The sequence below is a fragment of the Biomphalaria glabrata genome, chromosome 6 (assembly GCF_947242115.1).
Source record: "Biomphalaria glabrata chromosome 6, xgBioGlab47.1, whole genome shotgun sequence".
Lineage (NCBI taxonomy): Eukaryota > Metazoa > Mollusca > Gastropoda > Planorbidae > Biomphalaria > Biomphalaria glabrata.
The window spans coordinates 8,605,686-8,625,862 of NC_074716.1; the positions used below are offsets into that span (position 1 = coordinate 8,605,686).

The 20,177-nt window shown below is 35.7% G+C and overlaps 2 protein-coding genes across 10 annotated transcripts in view; both read left to right on the forward strand.

Annotated features, from left to right (window-relative positions):
• The first annotated feature begins 932 nt into the window (after nucleotides 1-932).
• Nucleotides 933-15,265, forward strand: LOC106078843 (heat shock 70 kDa protein-like). 6 transcript variants are annotated; one of them, XM_056033954.1, is made up of 4 exons: nucleotides 933-1,170; nucleotides 3,244-3,469; nucleotides 7,311-7,453; nucleotides 10,366-15,265. In XM_056033954.1, the coding sequence occupies exon 4, from the start codon at nucleotides 10,366-10,368 to the stop codon at nucleotides 12,583-12,585; it is 2,220 nt and encodes a 739-aa protein (XP_055889929.1). In that variant the 5' UTR covers nucleotides 933-1,170; nucleotides 3,244-3,469; nucleotides 7,311-7,453; the 3' UTR covers nucleotides 12,586-15,265. The 6 variants fall into 6 exon arrangements, with proteins under 6 accessions (XP_055889929.1, XP_055889932.1, XP_055889928.1 ...); XM_056033957.1 differs by lacking the exon at nucleotides 3,244-3,469 and adding an exon at nucleotides 6,712-6,820; XM_056033953.1 differs by lacking the exon at nucleotides 3,244-3,469.
• Nucleotides 15,266-15,972: 707 nt separating this feature from the next.
• LOC106078852 (uncharacterized) overlaps nucleotides 15,973-20,177 on the forward strand; it is a 33,257-nt gene continuing 29,052 nt past the window's right edge. For 2 of the 4 annotated variants that reach the window (XR_008778468.1, XM_056032493.1), the window contains exons 1-3: nucleotides 15,973-16,280; nucleotides 19,277-19,452; nucleotides 19,971-20,059. The gene's annotated coding sequence lies outside the window, so the exon portion shown is untranslated. Of the gene's footprint in view, nucleotides 16,281-18,088; nucleotides 19,453-19,970; nucleotides 20,060-20,177 lie in introns of those variants that run through there. The other 2 variants (XM_056032495.1, XM_056032494.1) reach the window with 2 other exon arrangements.

The window sequence follows — 20,177 nt, forward strand, 5'->3', positions numbered from 1 at the left end:
AACTTTTTTGTTCAATTAATCATTACATATGGATCTAGATCTAAAAAAAAAAAACAACCACAAAAAAAAATAAATAAAAGAAATATTCATTAATAATAAACATTTAAAAAAAGATGTACATGTCCCTAATTACATCTAGCCTAGATCTTGGTCACTGAATATATTAAAATTGTTGTTGTTTTACAATTCTTTTTACTGGCCACTTAGTTCCACGGATCATTAATGAAATTTATATTGGTACAGCTCAGGGGTTCTCAACCTGTGGAGCGACCCCTTTGGGGGTCGATTGACGATTTGCCAGGGGTCTCCTAAGACCATCGAAAAAAATGGATTGTTATTGTCTACTCTTCTATTGCTGTGTGTGTGTGTGCGGTGGGGGGGGGGGTTAAAAGGGGTCACCAAGCCTAAAAGGTTGAGAAACGCTGGTATAGCTTAAATATACTTTGTAAACAAATATTATTAACTTAAATTAAACAAATATTACATTTTCCATTTTAAATATTAGTCAATCAAGTTCTCAATAATTTTTTTTTTTGTGTAATCGTAATATTATAACTTGACATTGCTAGATGAGTTTCACTTACAGCTAGATCGAAATACTATATTATATAGGCCTATGCCCCAGGAGTTCAGATTGACCTGAACGAAAGTAGTGCAAGGTTATTAAATACATAGATCTAGATCTCTTAGACATGGCCCAAGGTTATTAAATACATAGACCTCATAGATCTAGATCTCTACTACATATATGGCCCAAAATATTTTAGGTCAAAAGTGGATAAAATCAAAAGCAAATGTGATGAAGTTTATTATTATTAATATTTTTATGAGGTCTGCCAAAGTTAACAAATACTATAATGCAGCTCACGGATGCACATTTCTTTCACCAGCATGATACCTCCGTTTTAGCTACAAATTTCGATATGAATTTATGATATATTTTTTAAATCGATGTCAAGGTAGGTTACCACGTATATACATACAAATATATACGTGGTAACCAGCCTTGACATCGTCATTGTATTTATAACCTTGGGGTTTTTCCAATTATTATACCTCATGGGCAATTTCCGATTACTTAGAACTATTTGGTATCATACGTAGGACTGACTGAAACTAATTAGATTCCCTCAATACGTGTAAAGGTTTAAATTAAGCCTATATAATTACGTAAGTTAACTTCTTTTTTTTTTTTTTTTTAAAGAAATGAATGTGTGAACTGTGGTAATGTTTTGACTGTGTATTATCAGCTAGTCCCGATTAAGTGTTGGCCTAAGATGAAAATGTAAACAAAAAAAATGAAAAAGAAAATGACACCAGAATTTCATTAACACTATAAAACATCACATACTTAGATTAGAGGAATGGAAACATTAGAGATACAATTATATCTCGAATGTTTTGAAATCTTGAAAATAAACTTCACAAACGTGATTAGGTCTATAGATTGACAGGAAATAGATGATCTAGCGTTGAATTACACTATATTTACATAGCCTACTCTATAAAAAGAAAAACAAAACACAAAGATCTATATCTAGAATCTAGATGATCTACAGTAGACCTAGACTAGATCTATATACAGGGGCGGACTGGCTATATGGGCTTTTGGGCAAATGCCCGGTGGGCCGGTACCCAAATGGGCCGGTTGGGCCACCGAAAGGTCCGCATGGATGCCACTAAGTATTAAATTGTTAAAGGTTTTATAATATTCTCTTAAAAATGCGGACATCTGTGTATCGTATATAAAAGAAATCTTTCTACAGCGTAATTTGTACTAATTTGTTCAAGTAAATTTTCTGAAATAACGTAATAGCCTACATCCGTAGACAGCGCTACTAGTAGTGGGCTTCACCCTGGGCTATTAAAAAGCAACATAAGGCTCTTTTTCAAATTCGGAGCTAACAGTTATCGACACTCAAACTTAACATAATGATCTTGAGGACAGGCAGGCTTATATTAAATGCCCATCATATGATAGGTAATTTATGGGCCCGAGTGTATGGAAATGCCCGGGCCGATTTTGACACTCAGTCCGCCCCTGTCTATATAATATATATCAGGAAAAGAAATAGATATTGATGATAATGTTTAATTACTGTAGGATTTTTTATGATAATGTTCTGCATTGACAGAAAACTTTCTCTAACAGTAGGCTACTGAAGAGATCAAGTGGATTGTTAAATACGCAATGCACTTAAGACATAAATGTCTACCGTAGAGCAATCAATCTGAGCAATCATAGTCCAACATTTCAAACTAAAGTAAATTCTACCCAAACCTTCTGGGAGACTGCTGGGAATGACATTTGGTACACAAACGGTACCAATCGTGACTACGGTCCGTAGAGTGCGCCAGACAGACATATAAAGTAAAAAAATTAGATTGTAATAATTTTGTTTTTAAACAAAGCTTATATTAAGTGTAATCGTATCAGTTATTTTGATTTAATCATGTAATTAATTTGTAAATCGGTCTAGAATAACAATAATACATTTATGCGATTGGAAATATTTTTACCATTTTTTGTTTGTTTATTCCAATTCATGCTTTTAGCATGCTCAATTCGCTGTGGTTCAATCACTTGTGTGGACCAGTTGGGGGTGGGTTGGAAGGAGGGTGGGGGGGGGGTTGTCTGAGAGAAGGTTTCCGTGCTGGCTTTCCAAAAGAATGAATGGTTGGAGAAATAATGTGAATAATTATTTAAGGACACCAAAACTTACATATATAGCCATACCTGTGGCTAAAATGTAATATATAGGTAATTGCGTTTGTCGGTATAAACATAATTAATTACCAGTAGTTAATTGAATACTTGTTTGATATTTTAAATAGATTCATGTCTTGTTTATGTCAATAAATATTTGTGCAAAGTTTCAAATTGTTCCGAGAAAGGGTGTGGGGGAAATAACGTATACACTGTTATTTTTTTTTTCAGACAGAAAGACAGACAGACTTGATATAAACTTTGTAATTAAACCAAGTTCTTGGTTTTCATAACGAACTCATGCAGCCTGTAACATGCCATAAAGGCATTGGAAAAGAGATAACTGTCATGTATTCTTCATAGCATATGGAATGAAAACGTACTTATTGTGTCTTTGTATCTTATTAGTAGGCCTACTTTTTCGGGTAGGATTTTCCGATTAAAATAATAAAAAAAGGTTTTACATATTTCACAAAGAACTAAAATTATCTCAATAAAATTTGATTATTCTAAAGTTATACATTGTTATGTAACAGACGGCCACCATTTAGAGCAAAGACGTCATCAGATTCGACTGTGGACCAGGAGTTGCAGCGTAGCAGTGAACCGGAAATGTGTTTTGAGACGTCAGGACAACAAGCTCATATGTACCTCAAAGAAACGACAAGCATGATGGATGCTAATGATAGAGACCAAGATGGACGAAATCCAAATAACAATATTGAATCTGAGGAGATAGATCAGTTGTGTCCACGACGACAGGTGACTGGAAGAGACAAAATAACAATATTGAATCTTAGGAGATAGATCAGTTGTGTCCACGACGACAGGTGACTGGAAGAGACAAAATAACAATATTGAATCTTAGGAGATAGATCAGTTGTGTCCACTATGACAGGTGACTGGAAGAGACAGAAGCCATGTAGAGTTGTTAAAGATGGAGGGCAGACTAAATTTAATAGTACATTTATAATGGTGGCCTACTATTGGCTGCTGAAGAAATCACAGCGATGGTTTTATATTAGATACAAGAAAATTCTGAAAGTTTACGATTGAAAATCACTACTACATGTAGTGGGTCGTGGTGGATAATGAATAAAAGGCTTGGCTTTCGAAACGGTGGGTATCGGGTTTGAATCTAAGTGCGATTTTGAATTTCAGGATTTTTAGGACACCCTTCAGCCTGATGAGTACCTAACAAACTTTGTACTGGCCACATGACACCCTCGTTAACCGTCGGTCAAAGATCGTACCGATCGCATAGTCTGAAAGGGGTACTTAGCTCTTTTTTACGCAATACAAGAACTATTAATTATCAGTGTATTTATCATGTGATCCTAGCATTTCATGCTAAGTTTATTTAAAATGTTATTTTGAAATAAACGTTGTAGAGTAATAATGAATGGTCCCTATTTATACGATATACAGGCTAGATATTTTTGACCAATTAGTAAAATGAGCATTAAGCTTTAGCTGGTTAAAGAAGTTTCACATAATTCACATTTTTCATGATTGTGTTCTTTGCAAATCTCAAATTGTAATGCATCCATATATTGATTAGTCTCTGGATTTATAAATTTTAAATTTGGTTACTTTTACACGTTTGAGCTCTTTTAAATTCATTGTAGCCTTTTGTAATTACTTTTTTTTTTATAGGCCATACGTTTTAAAGCAAAACTAGATTTAATGCTTTTGCAGTTTGAGGTAGATATTCACTAAGTAATTATTTTTTATTTGATTTGATTTGATTTTGATTTTAGGCACATCGGCACAATTTAGGCCATGTCGTGCCTGAAGTCCCTTAAGGACTACTGTCTTTCTCTCTAAACAACAAGGGCCAATTTCTATACAGTCATATCATTAAAATCAAGGTCTATTCACAGTTAAAATAGTAAAGGTGGTAAAAATTTAATTATTTGGTAAAAATCTAATGTAAATAGTACATGTTCACAAATTCATAAATCAGATCTTCGTAGATAACCCCACTTCCCGGATAAAGCCCAGTACCTTCACAGGGTCGACATTATCAAATAGTGTTTTTAAGTTAGTGGCTCTAAAATATTTCTCCCTGACATCCTGGTATCTGGGGCAATCAACGAGGATATGTTCCACGGTGCGGTGAGAGTCACAGTACTCACAAAGTGGGGGCTCCTCTCTCTTCAGCACAAAAGAGTGCGTGATGTAGGTGTGGCCAATCCTAAGTCTGGACATGGTCGCGCTACCACGCCTTGTCAGACCCTTAGATGTGGGCCGCCACCTGACATCCTCCACAATCTGCCTGAGTTTATTGTGAGTCTCAGCCTCCCATCGGTTCTGCCACTCTCGATAGGTGGCAGAGGCTATACTTTGTCTCAGGTCCGAGCAGGGAACCTGGGTTCCTGACACCGCGTGACTTAGGGCTGTCTTTGCTTCTCTGTCTGCGGCTTCGTTTCCCTCAATGCCAACATGGGAGGGGACCCAGATGAAGGTGACATCCCTACGGTCGGCTGTTATTTTGTCCAACAGATTTTTTTATTTACTGAGATGTTAAAATTAAATTCTAAAACTTCACTTCACAAAAAAATTAATATAGGCCTACAATAGGCCTATCTCTGTCAATATGTATACAATGTAAAACATATGTTTGACCCACTAACTAAAACATAATTGACAAAAAAAAAATACCCAGAAATACACAATACAAACAAATAAGTAATAAAGAAAAAAAAAATCTACATTTAATCAAAAGACATTTTTCTTATATCTACATTGACGACATAGTTTTTTTTTTTTTTTTTTTTTAAATTTATTTTGAAAACAAGATCTTAAGAAAAAAATATGGTCTCTTTATTGCTATACATTAATGTGTATGTTTAATTGAATATGTGATATTTAATTTTATGTCATTATTATTATTTTGTTTTGTAAAGTGCTATGCGTGCATGAAACGGGCTGCTCGAGTCAACCAGGCAAACCAATTATTTAACAAAAGTTTAATTACCAAATTAGAGAGAGTGAGAGAGAAAACTTGCAACATTAAAAAAAATCTGGCAGCTATTCAAGAAAAGATAAGTGTCATCATCTTTTTAAAAGCAACATCTTTACATACGACTTTAAAATAGCTGCATGGTTATGTGGTAATCGCTTCGGACTGCCGTCTAGATGAGAACGAGTACGAACCTTGCCCGCTTCTACACCCCCCCCCCTTTCCTGCTGAAAGTTAGGAGCTAGGACGTAGTAATCTTTTTTTTTTTTCTGAAGAAACGTCCGAGACTTAAATAAGAACTACATTAACACGCGAAAAAATAAGAAAACATTTTTTTTTACCTTGACCTATCCCGTAGTCTATCGGACCGTTGGGGCACCATGCAAGACTCGTCGACCGTTTTTCTCCATTCCTCTCTGTCTTTTGCCTTAGAACTTTCAATGGCATTCTTTTATGTTGTCCTCCCATCGCTTTCTCTGTCTGCCTCTTCTTCTTTTTTTCTGGTACTGTTCCCTGAAGGAAGCTCTTTGCGAGCCCCGAAGATTTTGTAATATGGCCATGGATTTTTAGCTTGCGTTTTTTGTTTTTTGTGATAGCAGGTCATCATGGGGCCCAATCACTGCAGTAACCCTGTCTCTAATCTCTTGGCTTGTGATGCGGTCTCTGAATGTGAAGAAAACATTAGACCCACTAAATAAAACACAATGGACCACAAAAAAACCCAAAAAAACAAGGTTACGAAAGACAGTTTGTGTGGAAACACAAACTCAAAATCGGCCCCCGAAGTGATCCACCCAGGCAGTCTTCAATATTTTCAGAAAGAACACCCGAATGAAATTATATCCAAGACAAATGAGAGATAAGAATGGAGAAAGAATGTTAACAGATCTTGTGTAGTGCCCCAATGGTCCCGCAGATCAAAGGATAGGTGAAAGTGAATATAAAGTTAGATGTGAACCTGGCCTAACTAGTTCCCCTTTCAGACCTTGTGGTCTATAGGGCAGATGATGTAAAGTTCATCTGTTTTTGTCTTCAACAGGATTCGAACCCGCGACCCCTGGTTCGGAAGCCAAGCGCTTTACCGCTCAGCCACCGCGCCTCCCCTGGCCTAACTGATGTCTTATAATTGATCTTACTGTTTTGAAAAGGTATAATCTCTTATTCGAATCCTCAAAAAAAAAAAAAAAAAAAAATGATTATGTTCGCAATATAAAAAAAATTTAGGAAAATGAAGTTTTCAAGATTACTATTCGTTTTAAATTAGGTCTAACTTATAATGCATACTAATTAGCTTTTTCTCTTTAAAAAACTGCTTGCATAACTGATTTTAAAAATTAGATTTTTCACTTTCAGAAAAAAAAAGTAGCCGTTGCATCAGAACTTTGAATGGTCTAAAATATTGTGATGTCGGATTTTCAATATCTTTTCTAGTTTACGAGATCTAAACGGGACGGACGGACAGACGGACAGACATTTCGCACAAAACTAATAGCGTCTTTTCCCCTTTCGGGGGCCGCTAAAAATACCAAGAAAGATACAATACAAACAAAGAACAAAATATCTACATTTATACGTTAGACATTTTCCTAATATCTACATTGACTATAGTGTTGTTGTTTTTAAATTTATTTTCTCCAGATGTCGCTCCATATGTTGCCTGGCCTGTTACCTCAGATGTGGCCTCGTCTTTTGTCTAGCTGCTTTGGACAGTTTCAACATTTCTTTGTTGCAGCTACGTCGATGACTGAAGTACTACAAACCGATTGCTAACAGTTTAAACAGTAAGTTTTTCCCCATCATTCTCCCGCGTGCAACAGTGGGATGAAATTACCCAGAGGCCTCCCATATAGAACGTGACACGAGAGATCTATAGCAACACAAGAACTCGGGCAATAATTTGTGTCTTCAAGTGATGCAGCCAACATTGTTAATAATAAAAAAAAACACCTAAATCTTGTGCAAAATATCTAGCTGGGCCGGGACTGATAACGCCTCTAAAAATCGATTATGCGTTGCATTGATTTGAAACACAATGATTTACAAAATATTTCCAACAACATCGCACTGTCCCTAGGGAGTGTTTTGTAACGTCGGTATGTAGCTGAGATTCTTTTTATTTATTATGTTGAGACTTTTAGATTTAGGAATTCGGATAACAAAGAATGTCGAGATAACAAGGGAATCAATTCTCGATATGGTACAGAACAAGAGAGTTATCGTCCTTGTCGAAAAAGCCATGAAGAATAATTGATATCTCTAATCTCTAACTGATCCAACTTTTTCAGAAAGGTTTGTTGTTTAATAGACCAACTTATTGTTAGTTTCAGTTTCAGTCTTCTCTTGTTTATTTAGGAATTTAACTTTAGGATCATCTCTTGTTTATTTAGTTCATCTCTCATCCTTTTAGATATTTCAGCTTAGGGATCATTTCTCATCTTTTAGACATTTCAGCTTAGGGATCATTTTTCATCTTTTAGATATTTCAGCTTAGGGATCATTTCTCATTATTTTAGGCATTTCAGTTTAGGGATCATTTCTCATTCCTTTAGACATTTCAGCTTAGGGATCACCTCTATCTTTTACACATTTAAGCTTAGGGATCATTTCTCATTCCTTTAGACATTTCAGCTTAGGGATCATCTCTATCTTTTACACATTTCAGCTTAGGGATCATTTCTCATTCCTTTAGACATTTCAGCTAAGGGATCATTTCTCATTCCTTTAGACATTTCAGCTTAGGGATCATTTCTCATTCCTTTAGACATTTCAGCTTAGGGATCATTTCTCATTCCTTTAGACATTTCAGCATAGGGATCATTTCTCATTCCTTTAGACATTTCAGCTTAGGGATCATTTCTCATTCCTTTAGACATTTCAGCTTAGGGATCATTTCTCATTCCTTTAGACATTTCAGCTTAGGGATCATTTCTCATTCCTTTAGACATTTCAGCTTAGGGATCACCTCTTATTCTTTTAGACATTTCAGCTTAGGGATCATTTCTCATTCCTTTAGACATTTCAGCATAGGGATCATTTCTCATTCCTTTAGACATTTCAGCTTAGGGATCATTTCTCATTCCTTTAGACATTTCAGCTTAGGGATCATTTCTCATTCCTTTAGACATTTCAGCTTAGGGATCATTTCTCATTCCTTTAGACATTTCAGCTTAGGGATCACCTCTTATTCTTTTAGACATTTCAGCATAGGGATCATCTCTCGTCCATTTAGATCAGATCCAGTTACTCACCTTCGACCCTTCTCCTGTTAATGAAAACAGTTTCGCGGATTCAATATTTGAGCCACACGTGAAAGATCAAGAAATACACTAGAAACTGCTCTTTGCGAAACCTTTTACAATGATACTTAAGGCATATTAATTAATTAATTAATTAATATTAATATGTAATGTTGGAAAGACTACTTCATAGAATGACTAATTCATATATGAAACATAATATCCGTAGTTGTGTAGTTTTAAATTACATTTTCACTCTAAAACTCACTACAGTTAGAAATTTGTTTTTAAATAATGTTAATGAACTTTCTGAAATTGTAATAGTCACATGTATACATAGTAAATCGTATTCTTTGTTTTTCATATCTAAGAACGAAAGGGGGATAATTCCTCCTTCTATTAGTAACAGTTTTGAGTATTTTCCCTTGGTGATACCATTTCATTCATTGTTATTAAGCCGTTCTATTATCAAAATAAATTAAATAAGATTCTTATTCCTACCGGCTGTACGTTTTCTGTATCATTTTGCCTTGTAAACCCTCTATCAGTAAATCAGTAAACTGAATAATGTTGATTTTCGTTGTTAAAATAAACTTTTAAGCATCTTATAAATTACATATGTTCTTTCTTAACAAAAAAATAGTTCCGCGAATCCATGGGCAAGTGTAGTTGTGCTATGTCATTGGTTTTCCTTGGGGATTCAGGCAACTCGTTCCATTCCCTTATAGAGCTCCTCCTGCGCGATCGAAGATGAGCACATTTCTCATATCCTATGGACTCCTCGCTTTAAAAAAGTCGTGAATTTCAATATCACACTCCTTTAAGGAGCTTTAAAGGGTGTCTTTATAGCGCTTATATTGACCTCCATGGGAGCGCTTTCCTACACACAGCTACCCGTACAAAAGTCGTTTGGGAAGGCGATTGTATGGCATGCGAATTACATACCCCACCCATCGAAAGTGGAACCTTTTTACTGTAGCATGGATACTGTTTATAGTAGACAACTGTTGGATTTCAGTATCTGGTATTCGATCAGACCAATGCACCTTGTGAATTTTCCTTAGACAGCGTAGGTGGAAGTTTATCTTTTTGATGTGGCGGGAATATAGGGTCCCGGGCTCTGATGCATATAAGAGTGAAGGGAGCACTACAGCACTGTAGCACTAGGGAAAAAGGGACTCTTACGTGAATTTGTCTTAGCATAGAGAATAAGAAATGTGTTGTTTTCTTCGTGTCTTTCTGAGTATTCTATTGGGTTGTGTGTTTGTATTTGTTAAATGTATAAACAACTTTCCGTTCTAAAAGGCGAGGTCCTTTCAACTTATAAGTAGATGTAAACCTGTAATAATCTAAAGAGAATAAGCTGTTAAGTATATATATATATATATATATATATATATATATATATATATATATATTTTTTTTTATTTTTTTTTATTTTTTTTTCATTATTGCAGATGTCAGCAGCAGAGAAGGTGTCAACCTTAGGAATAGATTTAGGAACTACTTACTGCTGCGTAGGGGTCCTTCGAGGGGATGAGGTCGAGTTGATTCCCAATGATCAGGGAAATATCAATACGCCAAATTATGTGACTTTCACTGATACAGGATGTCTTGTTGGAGACTCAGCTAAAAGCCAGGCCACAAGGAATCCATCTAACACAGTATTTGACATCATGAGACTTATTGGTAACAAGATCGATAAGTATTATACTCAAAAGTATCACCTGCCTTACACGGTCATTGAAAACGAGGGTCGTCTTAAACTTGCTGTCAACTACAGAGGTGAACTACATTTATTGTCTCCGGAAACAATCGTTGCAATGGTTCTCAAGAATTTGAAAAAGACAGCTGAGCATTATATTGGCCATAGAGTGACTCAAGCTGTCATTTCAGTTCCAGCCAATTTCAACTACTGCCAACGACAAGCCGTGAAAGAAGCTGGGCATATCATTGGTCTGAATGTCCTTAAACTTATCAACGGTCCCACAGCTGCTGCCTTGACTTACGGACTTCGCCATAAATCGAAAACGTTGCAAAATGTGCTTATCTTTGATCTAGGGGGTGGTACCGCGAATGTTAGTATTGTCTCAATTTCTAGCAGTTCTACTTTTGAAGTGTTAGCGACAGCTGGTGATGCACACTTAGGTGGGGAAGACTTTGACAACAGACTAATCAGCCACTTCGCCAAAGAATTTCAAGAAAAATTCAACAAAAGTATCACAGAGAATAAAAGGGCATTAAATCGCCTAAGAGCAGCTTGCGAACAGGTCAAGAAAAATCTTTCCGCCTACGAAACAGCTCGAATAGAAATCGATGCTTTATTAGATGGAATCGATTTTTCTAGTCAGATCACCAGAACACAATTTGACGGTCTTTGTTACGATTTGTTCACCCATACTCGATTCCTTTTTGAAAGAACTCTGCATGACGCTAATCTAGAAATAGATGAAATACAGGAAGTTGTTCTAGTCGGTGGGTCAAGTCGTATTCCTTTCATTCAAGAGATGATTAGTGTCATCTTTTCTGGCAAAACGCTCAACAAATCTATCAATCCTGAAGAAGCTGTTGCTTGCGGCGCTGCTTTACAGGGCGCTGTTCTCAACAAAGACAAAAACGCCATTGTTAAAGACGTACTCCTCATGGATGTAGCGCCCTTCTCTCTCGGTGTGATGTCCAAATGTGGAGAGATGGACTTTTTTTTAAAAAGAGGGGAGCCTATTCCGACCAGAATATCTCGAGTTTTCACAACGTTTTCGGATAACCTCCCTTCTATGACTGTAAAACTCTACGAAGGGGAATGCTCCCATGTGAAAGATAACACATTTATAGGTTCTTTTTACATCACGAAAATTCCTCCAGCCAAGAAGGGTGTGCCGCAAATACAAGTTATCTTTGACATTGATGCTAATTGCAGTCTAAAAGTGGAGTTTCAGGACCAGGGCTCTGGCAAGATGTTTACCATTCACATTGATAGCAACAAAGAAAGACCAAAGATACAGGATATAGAAGAAATGCTGAGAGATGCTAGGCCATACAAAGACAAAGCAAAGAAACAAAAGCGAAAACCAATGCCCAGAGAAGATGATCCATGCAAAGACAGAGAAGAGAAAGAAGTGCCCAAACCAATGCCCAGAGAAGATGTTCCATGCAAAGACAGAAAAAAGAAAGAAGACTCCAAACCAATGCCCAGAGAAGATGATCCATGCAAAGACAGAGAAAAGAAAGAAGACTCCAAACCAATGCCCAGAGAAGATGATCCATGCAAAGATAGAGAAAAGAAAGAAGACTCCAATCCAATGCCCAGAGAAGATGATCCACGCAAAGATAGAGAAAAGAAAGAAGACTCCAATCCAATGCCCAGAGAAGATGATCCATGCAAAGATGAACTACAGCAACAGGATTTAGAACAAAGACTGAAACATGCTGAGCAATCAAAGGAAGAAAACAGACAATATCAAGAAAAATTGTCGGCCAAAATTCAACTGGAAAATTACGTACACTCCATTAAAGAGAAGGCCGAGTCCCTGTTAAATACTTGCCACAGCACCTTAGAATGGTTGGACAGCAGTTCTTCATTACACGAGAAAGACGTGTATGCAGCCAAGATAAAACAGTTACAGCAATCCGCGTTTCTCATGAGTGGTCCGTACTGTCAAGAACAGTGTGATTATTAAACAAAGTGCAAGATTTTGCATGACAATAAATGAGCAGAATACCCTTGGACATTCGAGATATTAGCAGGACATCTCCACGCACATGGATGGCTGCCTGGTCGTGCGGTTGGCGCGCTGGACTGTCGTTCGGACTTATCGATGGTCCCTGGTTCAAACCCTGCCCGCTCCAGTCCCGAGACGTCCTGCGGGAGGTTCGGACTAGGAAGTAAATTATCTTCAAATCTGAAGTAACATCAGAAACATGGAAAACAAACATTTACACAAAATCTCATGCACGCTCTAGTGATTAAAAAAGAGATCGTCAATTTAATTGGAATTTTGAAGTATTGAAAGAAAAATATTGAGAGTGACTTAAATCTGGAAAACGTTACCGTAGGGCCTGACGAATATCCAGTGGGAAAAAGTATTTTAAAAAATTATTGAAATATTTATTATAATGGTTAGAATGTTTGGATCCAGAATGCTAGCGTGGCATGTTGACATTGTGACAAGCCAGATTTCTGATTGTTACAGGATGGGTGAAATGGATACGCCCAAACAATATTAAGCCTCGTTTTCATCTATGAGAAACTGGCAGTGTACAGAGTGGGGGTGGGGGGGGGTATGTTGTGACAAGTCTTCCATCCCTTGACGGTCAGTTTTGTATTTTCTGAACGTTTAAAGTCATTCACAAGCTGGTCATTTATTTCATGAGTGTGTTAGCTTGTTACAAAGCTTATTATGGGTTCCATCGTAAAGTACCTTAACCAGCATATGTTTGAATCTTGACCGCAAGTAACTAGACACAGGTTTGTAAGTCTCAAGCGGTCGAACTCTTTATCACCCTTGAGTAGTGGCATATAGACATTTGTCACAGACATAACATTTCATGTTGAGTATTATTAGGTTTATCTTCCACTCCGTACACTGGCGAACAACGTAAAAATACTCTATAATCTATTTTGCACAATTTTAATAACAAGTTTATGCATTTAACATTAGGAATAAAAAAATATTAATTAAACAGACATCAATTAGGTTGTGTACTGTGTAAAATCCTGTTTTTTACTTTGCTGTAAGACAAATAAAAAATTAATGGGCTAATTATTTTTGACATTTTGAAGTTAATTCGTCAACTTTTTGTAACAAGCAAAATAAAAAAAAATCCTTTTTAAAAAACTAAGCTTATTTAAGGAGAAGAACTTCACACTTACAACTGTAGGCCTATATCTCAATAATGTAAACTTTTTTCCCCTTATATCAAACAAAATAATTAATTAGTACTAATTGATTAACGAATTGGTCAATTTTTTTAATTAATTTTTTTTATTGGTACAAGTTTCAACTTGATCGAAGAATAGTTTTGAGAGAAATAACGTGTTCAATTACCTACGGGTAGAAAACCCTAAATATTTAGCCTTGTCTGTGAATACTGAAGGATTAATTAAGACCTACTTGTTTAAAACTTTTTTAGATTAACTGTTATTCTAGCAATTGTGTTTATGTTTGTAATGTTGTTACAGCGCCTTGAGCCTACATTTTGTTTGTTAACAGCGCTTTATAAATAAAATTATTATTATTATTATTATTATTAATTTCCATTGTTAGTATCAAACAAAATAACTAATTACCAACAATTAATTGATAATTTTTTTTTTTATTCTTATCTTGTCTATGCCAATGAATAATCGTGCAAATTTTCAAATTGACCAGAGAATGGGCACGAGTGAAATAACGTGTACAAAGTTTTTACCAGACAGGCAGGCTGACAGACAGACAGAGTGAGTTGATGTAAGCTTTGTAAAATTTGTTTACCATTACTTTGGGTTTACTTGCAAAGTGATTTTTTCCCCATTATGTTTTTATTTTTGAATTTCTTCTGTTTAAATTGTAAAAATTCGAGATATAGTCTACATTAATGACATCCTTTTTACATCCATTGTTTTCCATTTAATAGTATCAGTATTAGCGCCAGTATTAGCGATTTATGTAGATACTAGATGCTTGTACCAGAGATTGTTCTTTATGAATGCATTGTATGTAAAATATTACATGTATATTTTTTTTTCCATTTAAAAGCAATAACTCATGGATGATACAGATGTAAAATAATAATACATGCATTTTAATTCTTATCTTATCTTATATAATACAGGTTCTTAGGTTACTTATTATATATTTAAATAAGAAACGATGTAACTTTGCCTTAGAAATGTATTTATAATGAATTACATTCTTCAATAAAAGAAAATTATTAAAAAAAATCAATTCGTCTTAACTCTAGCATTAACAGTGTTAATTTAAAATCTTGGTTTTTAACAAGCCCAGGTAGGCTACCCTGCCTCAACGCAATACTCGGTCGGAAGCAATCGCTAGAGAAAAAAGATGAAAAAAAACAACAACAAAAAAACCCCCAAGGTTACTAAGACTGTTTGTGTGGAAACGCAAACTCAAAATCGGCCCTCGAAGTGATCCACCCAGGCAGGTAAAAAGGCAGGTTTCAATATTTTCAGAAAGAATATCAGAATCAGCAGACCAAGGGATAGGTGAAAGTGAAGGTGAAGTTAGATGCGAACCTGGCCTAACTGATGCCATATAATAATTATCTAATTGATTTAATTGTTTTGTAAAAGGTCAATCTCTTATTCAAAGCTTCAAGAAAAAAAGTATTTAAGAGTTTTATGTACATTGCGTCATGCTGCAGTTGACGCGATAATATGAAAACCTACTTATTAATTGTTGTTTTTAATTATGTTCCACTTATATGCACATTAAATATTTTTTTTCTCTTTAAAAAAAAAGTAAACATTTTTTTGTAAATATAGTTGTTTTATAAAGGAATTTGTAATTCATTTGTAAAATAAAATTGACAAAAAAACTAAAACCGTTTGCATAAATGTGATGAAAATATGGTGAGCTATATTCTCCATTACTAATTATCATCCCGTGTTTGTCACTATTGTTTTGTTTTACATGTTTTCGGATGTTCCTTCAGGGTTGAAGATAGTTTACTTCCTAGTCCAAACCTCCCGCAGGACGACAAGGGATGGGAGCGGGCAGGGTTTGAACCCTCGACCGTCGATAAATCCGAACGACAGTCCAGCGAGCAAACCGCACGACCAGGCAGTTGTAAAAATGGTGTATTTCTATGAAAAAAAAACAACTGCTTGCATAGTTCATTTAAAAAAAATATTTTTTTCTCTTTCATAATAGAAAAAAAAAGCCGTTGTATCAGAACTTTGAATGGTCTAAAATATTATGGTGTCGAATTTTCAATATCTTTACTAGATCTAGTTTACGAGATCGGTAATTGCCATTTATTTTGCGAAAAAAAAAATCGGGAAACCCCTTTGCTCTGTTACGTATAGAAAATTAACAGGAAGGAATAGTCATGTCTTTCTTTGTTTCGGTAAAGAGAGCTCTTTGTTTTGAATATTAGAAAAAAAAACATTGAAAAGTCCTTGACATCAAAGTGAAAGATAGAGAGAGAGAGAGAGAGAGAGAGAGAGAGAGAGAAAGAGAGAAACTGTATTGAATAGCAAAGCAAGTACTTACATAAATTTACATATTTAGACCAAGTTTGTAAATGAATTGAATTAATTATACTACATTGAACAGAGAAACTATTTCGCAAATGAGTTGTTTCATGGGATTTCCCGTTTGAAGCATCTGTTCCACCGCCCACTTCGGTACAAACTTTGTATCCTAATGTTTAGGTAAGTAAACATTTATTTTTAGTTTGGAGCAGTTGCAGTGTTACAAGACAAAACTTAAAAAAAAAATGTAACTTTAGTTTAAGCAAGTTAAAGTGTTAAAATGTATAGTCTAAGTTGATATTAACCAAAGCAATGATGCATCTTAAATGTAGCTACTCTTGAGCTCACCCTACCTCTTAATATGTGAGGAGGAGTCTATTAATAATTGAAGGTTATTAGTAGTTATTGCGTCTTTGATATATAGATATGTTTACGTGAATGAGTTACTGGTCCTATGTCTGTTAAGTCTTGAGTCTGTTGGCCGATTTACGCACACTATTCTACGCTCGAATGGCACTTAAGAAAAAAATTATTGTATAGGATTACAGTGCATGCCTGGTATATGAAATAAACATTTTTGAAAAGTGCATTTTACATTTGGATGTCACCCCTTGGTGGGTGTCACCCGGTACGGCCCGCAACCCCCTCAATCTAATAATAGTAATAATAATAATAATCTTATAGTACTACTAGTAGGTATTGTAAACAGTGTGTATTTTTTAAGTGCTAATTTCAAAGTAGTTTATTAGAGTTCATTTTTTTGATTACTTTTAAATGCTGACATATACTAGCAGCACGAAGACAACCAAAACAACTTGAATATTTAAACAAGCAAAATAAGCATAATGTTACGATCTCTCCTAATCAGGCCTTCTGTAAACACTGCTAAACACAACACAACACATCTAACACATCAGGAACTTGACGACAAGGCTCCAAACAATCTGGTGTTTTAATAATGGTCAATTAAATCAGCCAATATGACACAATTGGCAATACATCAGCACTAAAAATGCTATACTGTACATCACCGTACTAAACTCTACTGATTCTATCTCTTCCTGGACTGGTACATTCACTTCAGGACTCCACCAGGACCGACTTCATGGCGACTGACAGTCCCAGTCTACTCGCTGTCCTTTCTTTATCTGTACTGCCTTACACACACTGTGTCTCTGGTCCTCGCAGGCTTATGATCAGATGTCCTATTCACGTGCAAAGTTCATTCCAGTACTGTCCCTTGCCCTTCGATATAGCATGTAAAACTGTATTACTGGCCTGTGTCACATATGTCAGCTGATCACAGACAGTTAACCCTTTTGCGTCGCGAATAGGGTTACAAAAATAATAATAATAAAAAAAAGCATATGTAAGGGAAAGAAGCAAACGATTATTTCAATATCATACCGCAATATGTCTCTCTTTTCCTTTATAAAACAAATATAATCAATTACCACTAATTAATGAACTAATTGGTTAATTGATTTGATTGATTCATGTATTGTATTCGACAATGACTAATTGTGCAAAGTTTCAAATTAATCCAAGTACGGAAAGCGGAAGAAATAGTGTGCATAATATTTGCATCAGACAGAGTTGACATAAAAAGCTTTTTAAAAATAGTATAAAGGAGAGTTTTATAAAATTGCATAAAGTAAGAGCTAAATAATGTAACAGAATACGCTATTAAATTTCAAATAATCAGCTATCATTATTACCAACATTCTTTGACCTTTGATTTCGAAGTGGTATTCTACAAACTTGCCCACATTCTAGATTCCTCATTCCACTTTGACAGAAGTCTTCAGCACTATTATACCAACCGCTTTTTCATTTCCCCAATTAACGTCAGGCACCCATTAAAGTTTGGTGGACTCAAAGGCAGCCTATTAACTAAAAATCCCAGTATTCACCATGATTCGAACCCGGGGCCCTCCAGTTTTGGAGGCCAAGTGCTTTACCACTCAGTCACCGCGCCTCTCGTAAGACCTATGTGATCTCACATTGTTTGACTGCACAAAGGGGAGATTATTCCAGATAGAGCTTGAGCCAGTTGGCTTGATTTTGTTCCCCTGGAGCTTTTCTACTGCCAGAGCTATTCTCTTGTCCCCTGCAATTTGTGCACCAGTTTTCACAGCGCGACGCCATGATATCGTGTGCTTTCGTCTCCCAGATGTCAGGGTCAATGTTAAAGGCTTTTAGAGACTCTTTAAAGCCTCCCACCCCTTAGCTGGCCTTAAATGAGTTTTTTTTAGGGATGCATGAATATACCATTCTGCAGACATGGCCTGCCCATCTCAATTGAGATTGCACCACGATTGTCTGGATGCTTTGCAGACCCGCTCTTCGGAAGACTTCATTGTCAGGTATTTTGTCTTGCAATTTGAGATTCAGTATTTTTCTGAGGTAGATCGTTTGGAAGTGGTTCAGTGTTTTTTTTTTTGTCTTCTGTATGTTGTTCTCGTCCTGAAACATGGCAAGCACTGTGGCCTTGGCGATTCGTAAGTCGATTTCATTATCCATGTTAATGTTTCGGGAGAGTCTACCGCCAAGGGAGGTAAATCTGTACACTGCATTCTTCTGTATATTGGTGCATGGATCTAAGTAGGTATTTCCACATATAAGACTTCATTTTTTTAATATTTGTAGTGAAGTTTAAACATACTCAGGAACATGTACAGACTTCACCAAAGAGGCGAATCCTTGATACACAGCTGCAGTTACAGGTTTGGGTAGCACTAAGCACCAAGCGTTTTTACACTTTCATCCTTCTTTCTACTTCTGGTGTGTGTGCCATCTGCCATACGGGACCCTTCCTTTATACTTGTTCTACATGTGGATCTATCCAGTGCCACTTTTCATTAAGTGTTAGTGTTGGTTTTAAGGAGCTTCATGTCGCATTGGACACATCATTTTCAGTTAATATGTACACCTTCTTTGCTAGTTGTCTTCACTTAGAGGTCAGGTGTAACAAACAATGCTTATCTAATTAGATAAACAAACAAAAAAAAAAACAAAAAAAAACAAGACTCCTCTATCATGCGTTCTATGTCGTGGATTTAGACTACTTTTTAACAATGTTATGTTCATCTTATAAATTACAGATATTACTTCTAAAGAGAAAATAATTACGTTATTTTTAAATTTCGTTATTTTTTAATTACCTTAATTTTTAGTCTATGTGCGTGTTTCTGATGCAACGAGGACTAATGGTGAGCTGATGGTTACATTGTGTGGACTGATGAAATTCTGATGTAACCACGAGATGGTCTGTCGTATTTGAAGTAACTAAATACTGGTGTGAAGGTTGGATAGGGAGGAACCAGCGAGAGACGTGAGAGAAAAAAGACTTGTGAGTTATTTCTTATTCAAATTCTCATTTCTCTTGTGTTTCTATGTACATCTATTTTCAAGTTAAATCTGTGTGTTAACTATATTTACAAGTACATCTTATATATTCAGTTATACAATAAGAATATAAAGCGCCTACACAGGTTCAGTTGTACAAGCTGTTTGGAACTACACACCAACGACCGAGTATCAACAATGGTGCAATTTAAGTTAAACCCAGCGTGTTAGGATTATACCTTTGTGTATGTGGATTGAATTAATATATTATGTCGCATAGAAAAATAAAAAAAAAATACTTAGATCTATTATCATCACCTTTAATTTAATGCTTTTCAATAGATAAATCCTTTATTTCTATAAACGAACCTTGCCGTTGGATTGTATGTTTCTTTATAATGAAATATATAGATCTATATGTTTGGATTTTCCAATTTTAATTCTAAATAATATAAGCTTTATGAACCTTATTTATTAGACTAAGAACTAGTAAGATAGTATGAATTCCTTTATTTCTCTTAGGAATAATTAACTATGTAAAAAGTCAGCCTAGTGCTTCCAAGTATCTTATTTAGCGTCCAGATTCATCGGAATAATCTTCCAGTAAAAAGGTAACCTTTTGTCTTACAGCAGATATAATCGAATGAACGCTTTTGAGACTGGCTGGCTGTGTGCCAGTTTGTTTGTTTTTGTTACTAGCTGGATATGACCCGCGGCCTGCGGGCCTCA

Coding starts and splice junctions, on each gene's coding strand:
- LOC106078843 (XM_056033954.1), top strand. CDS start 10,366: ATGTCAGCAGCAGAGAAGGTGTCAACCTTAGGAATAGATTTAGGAACT.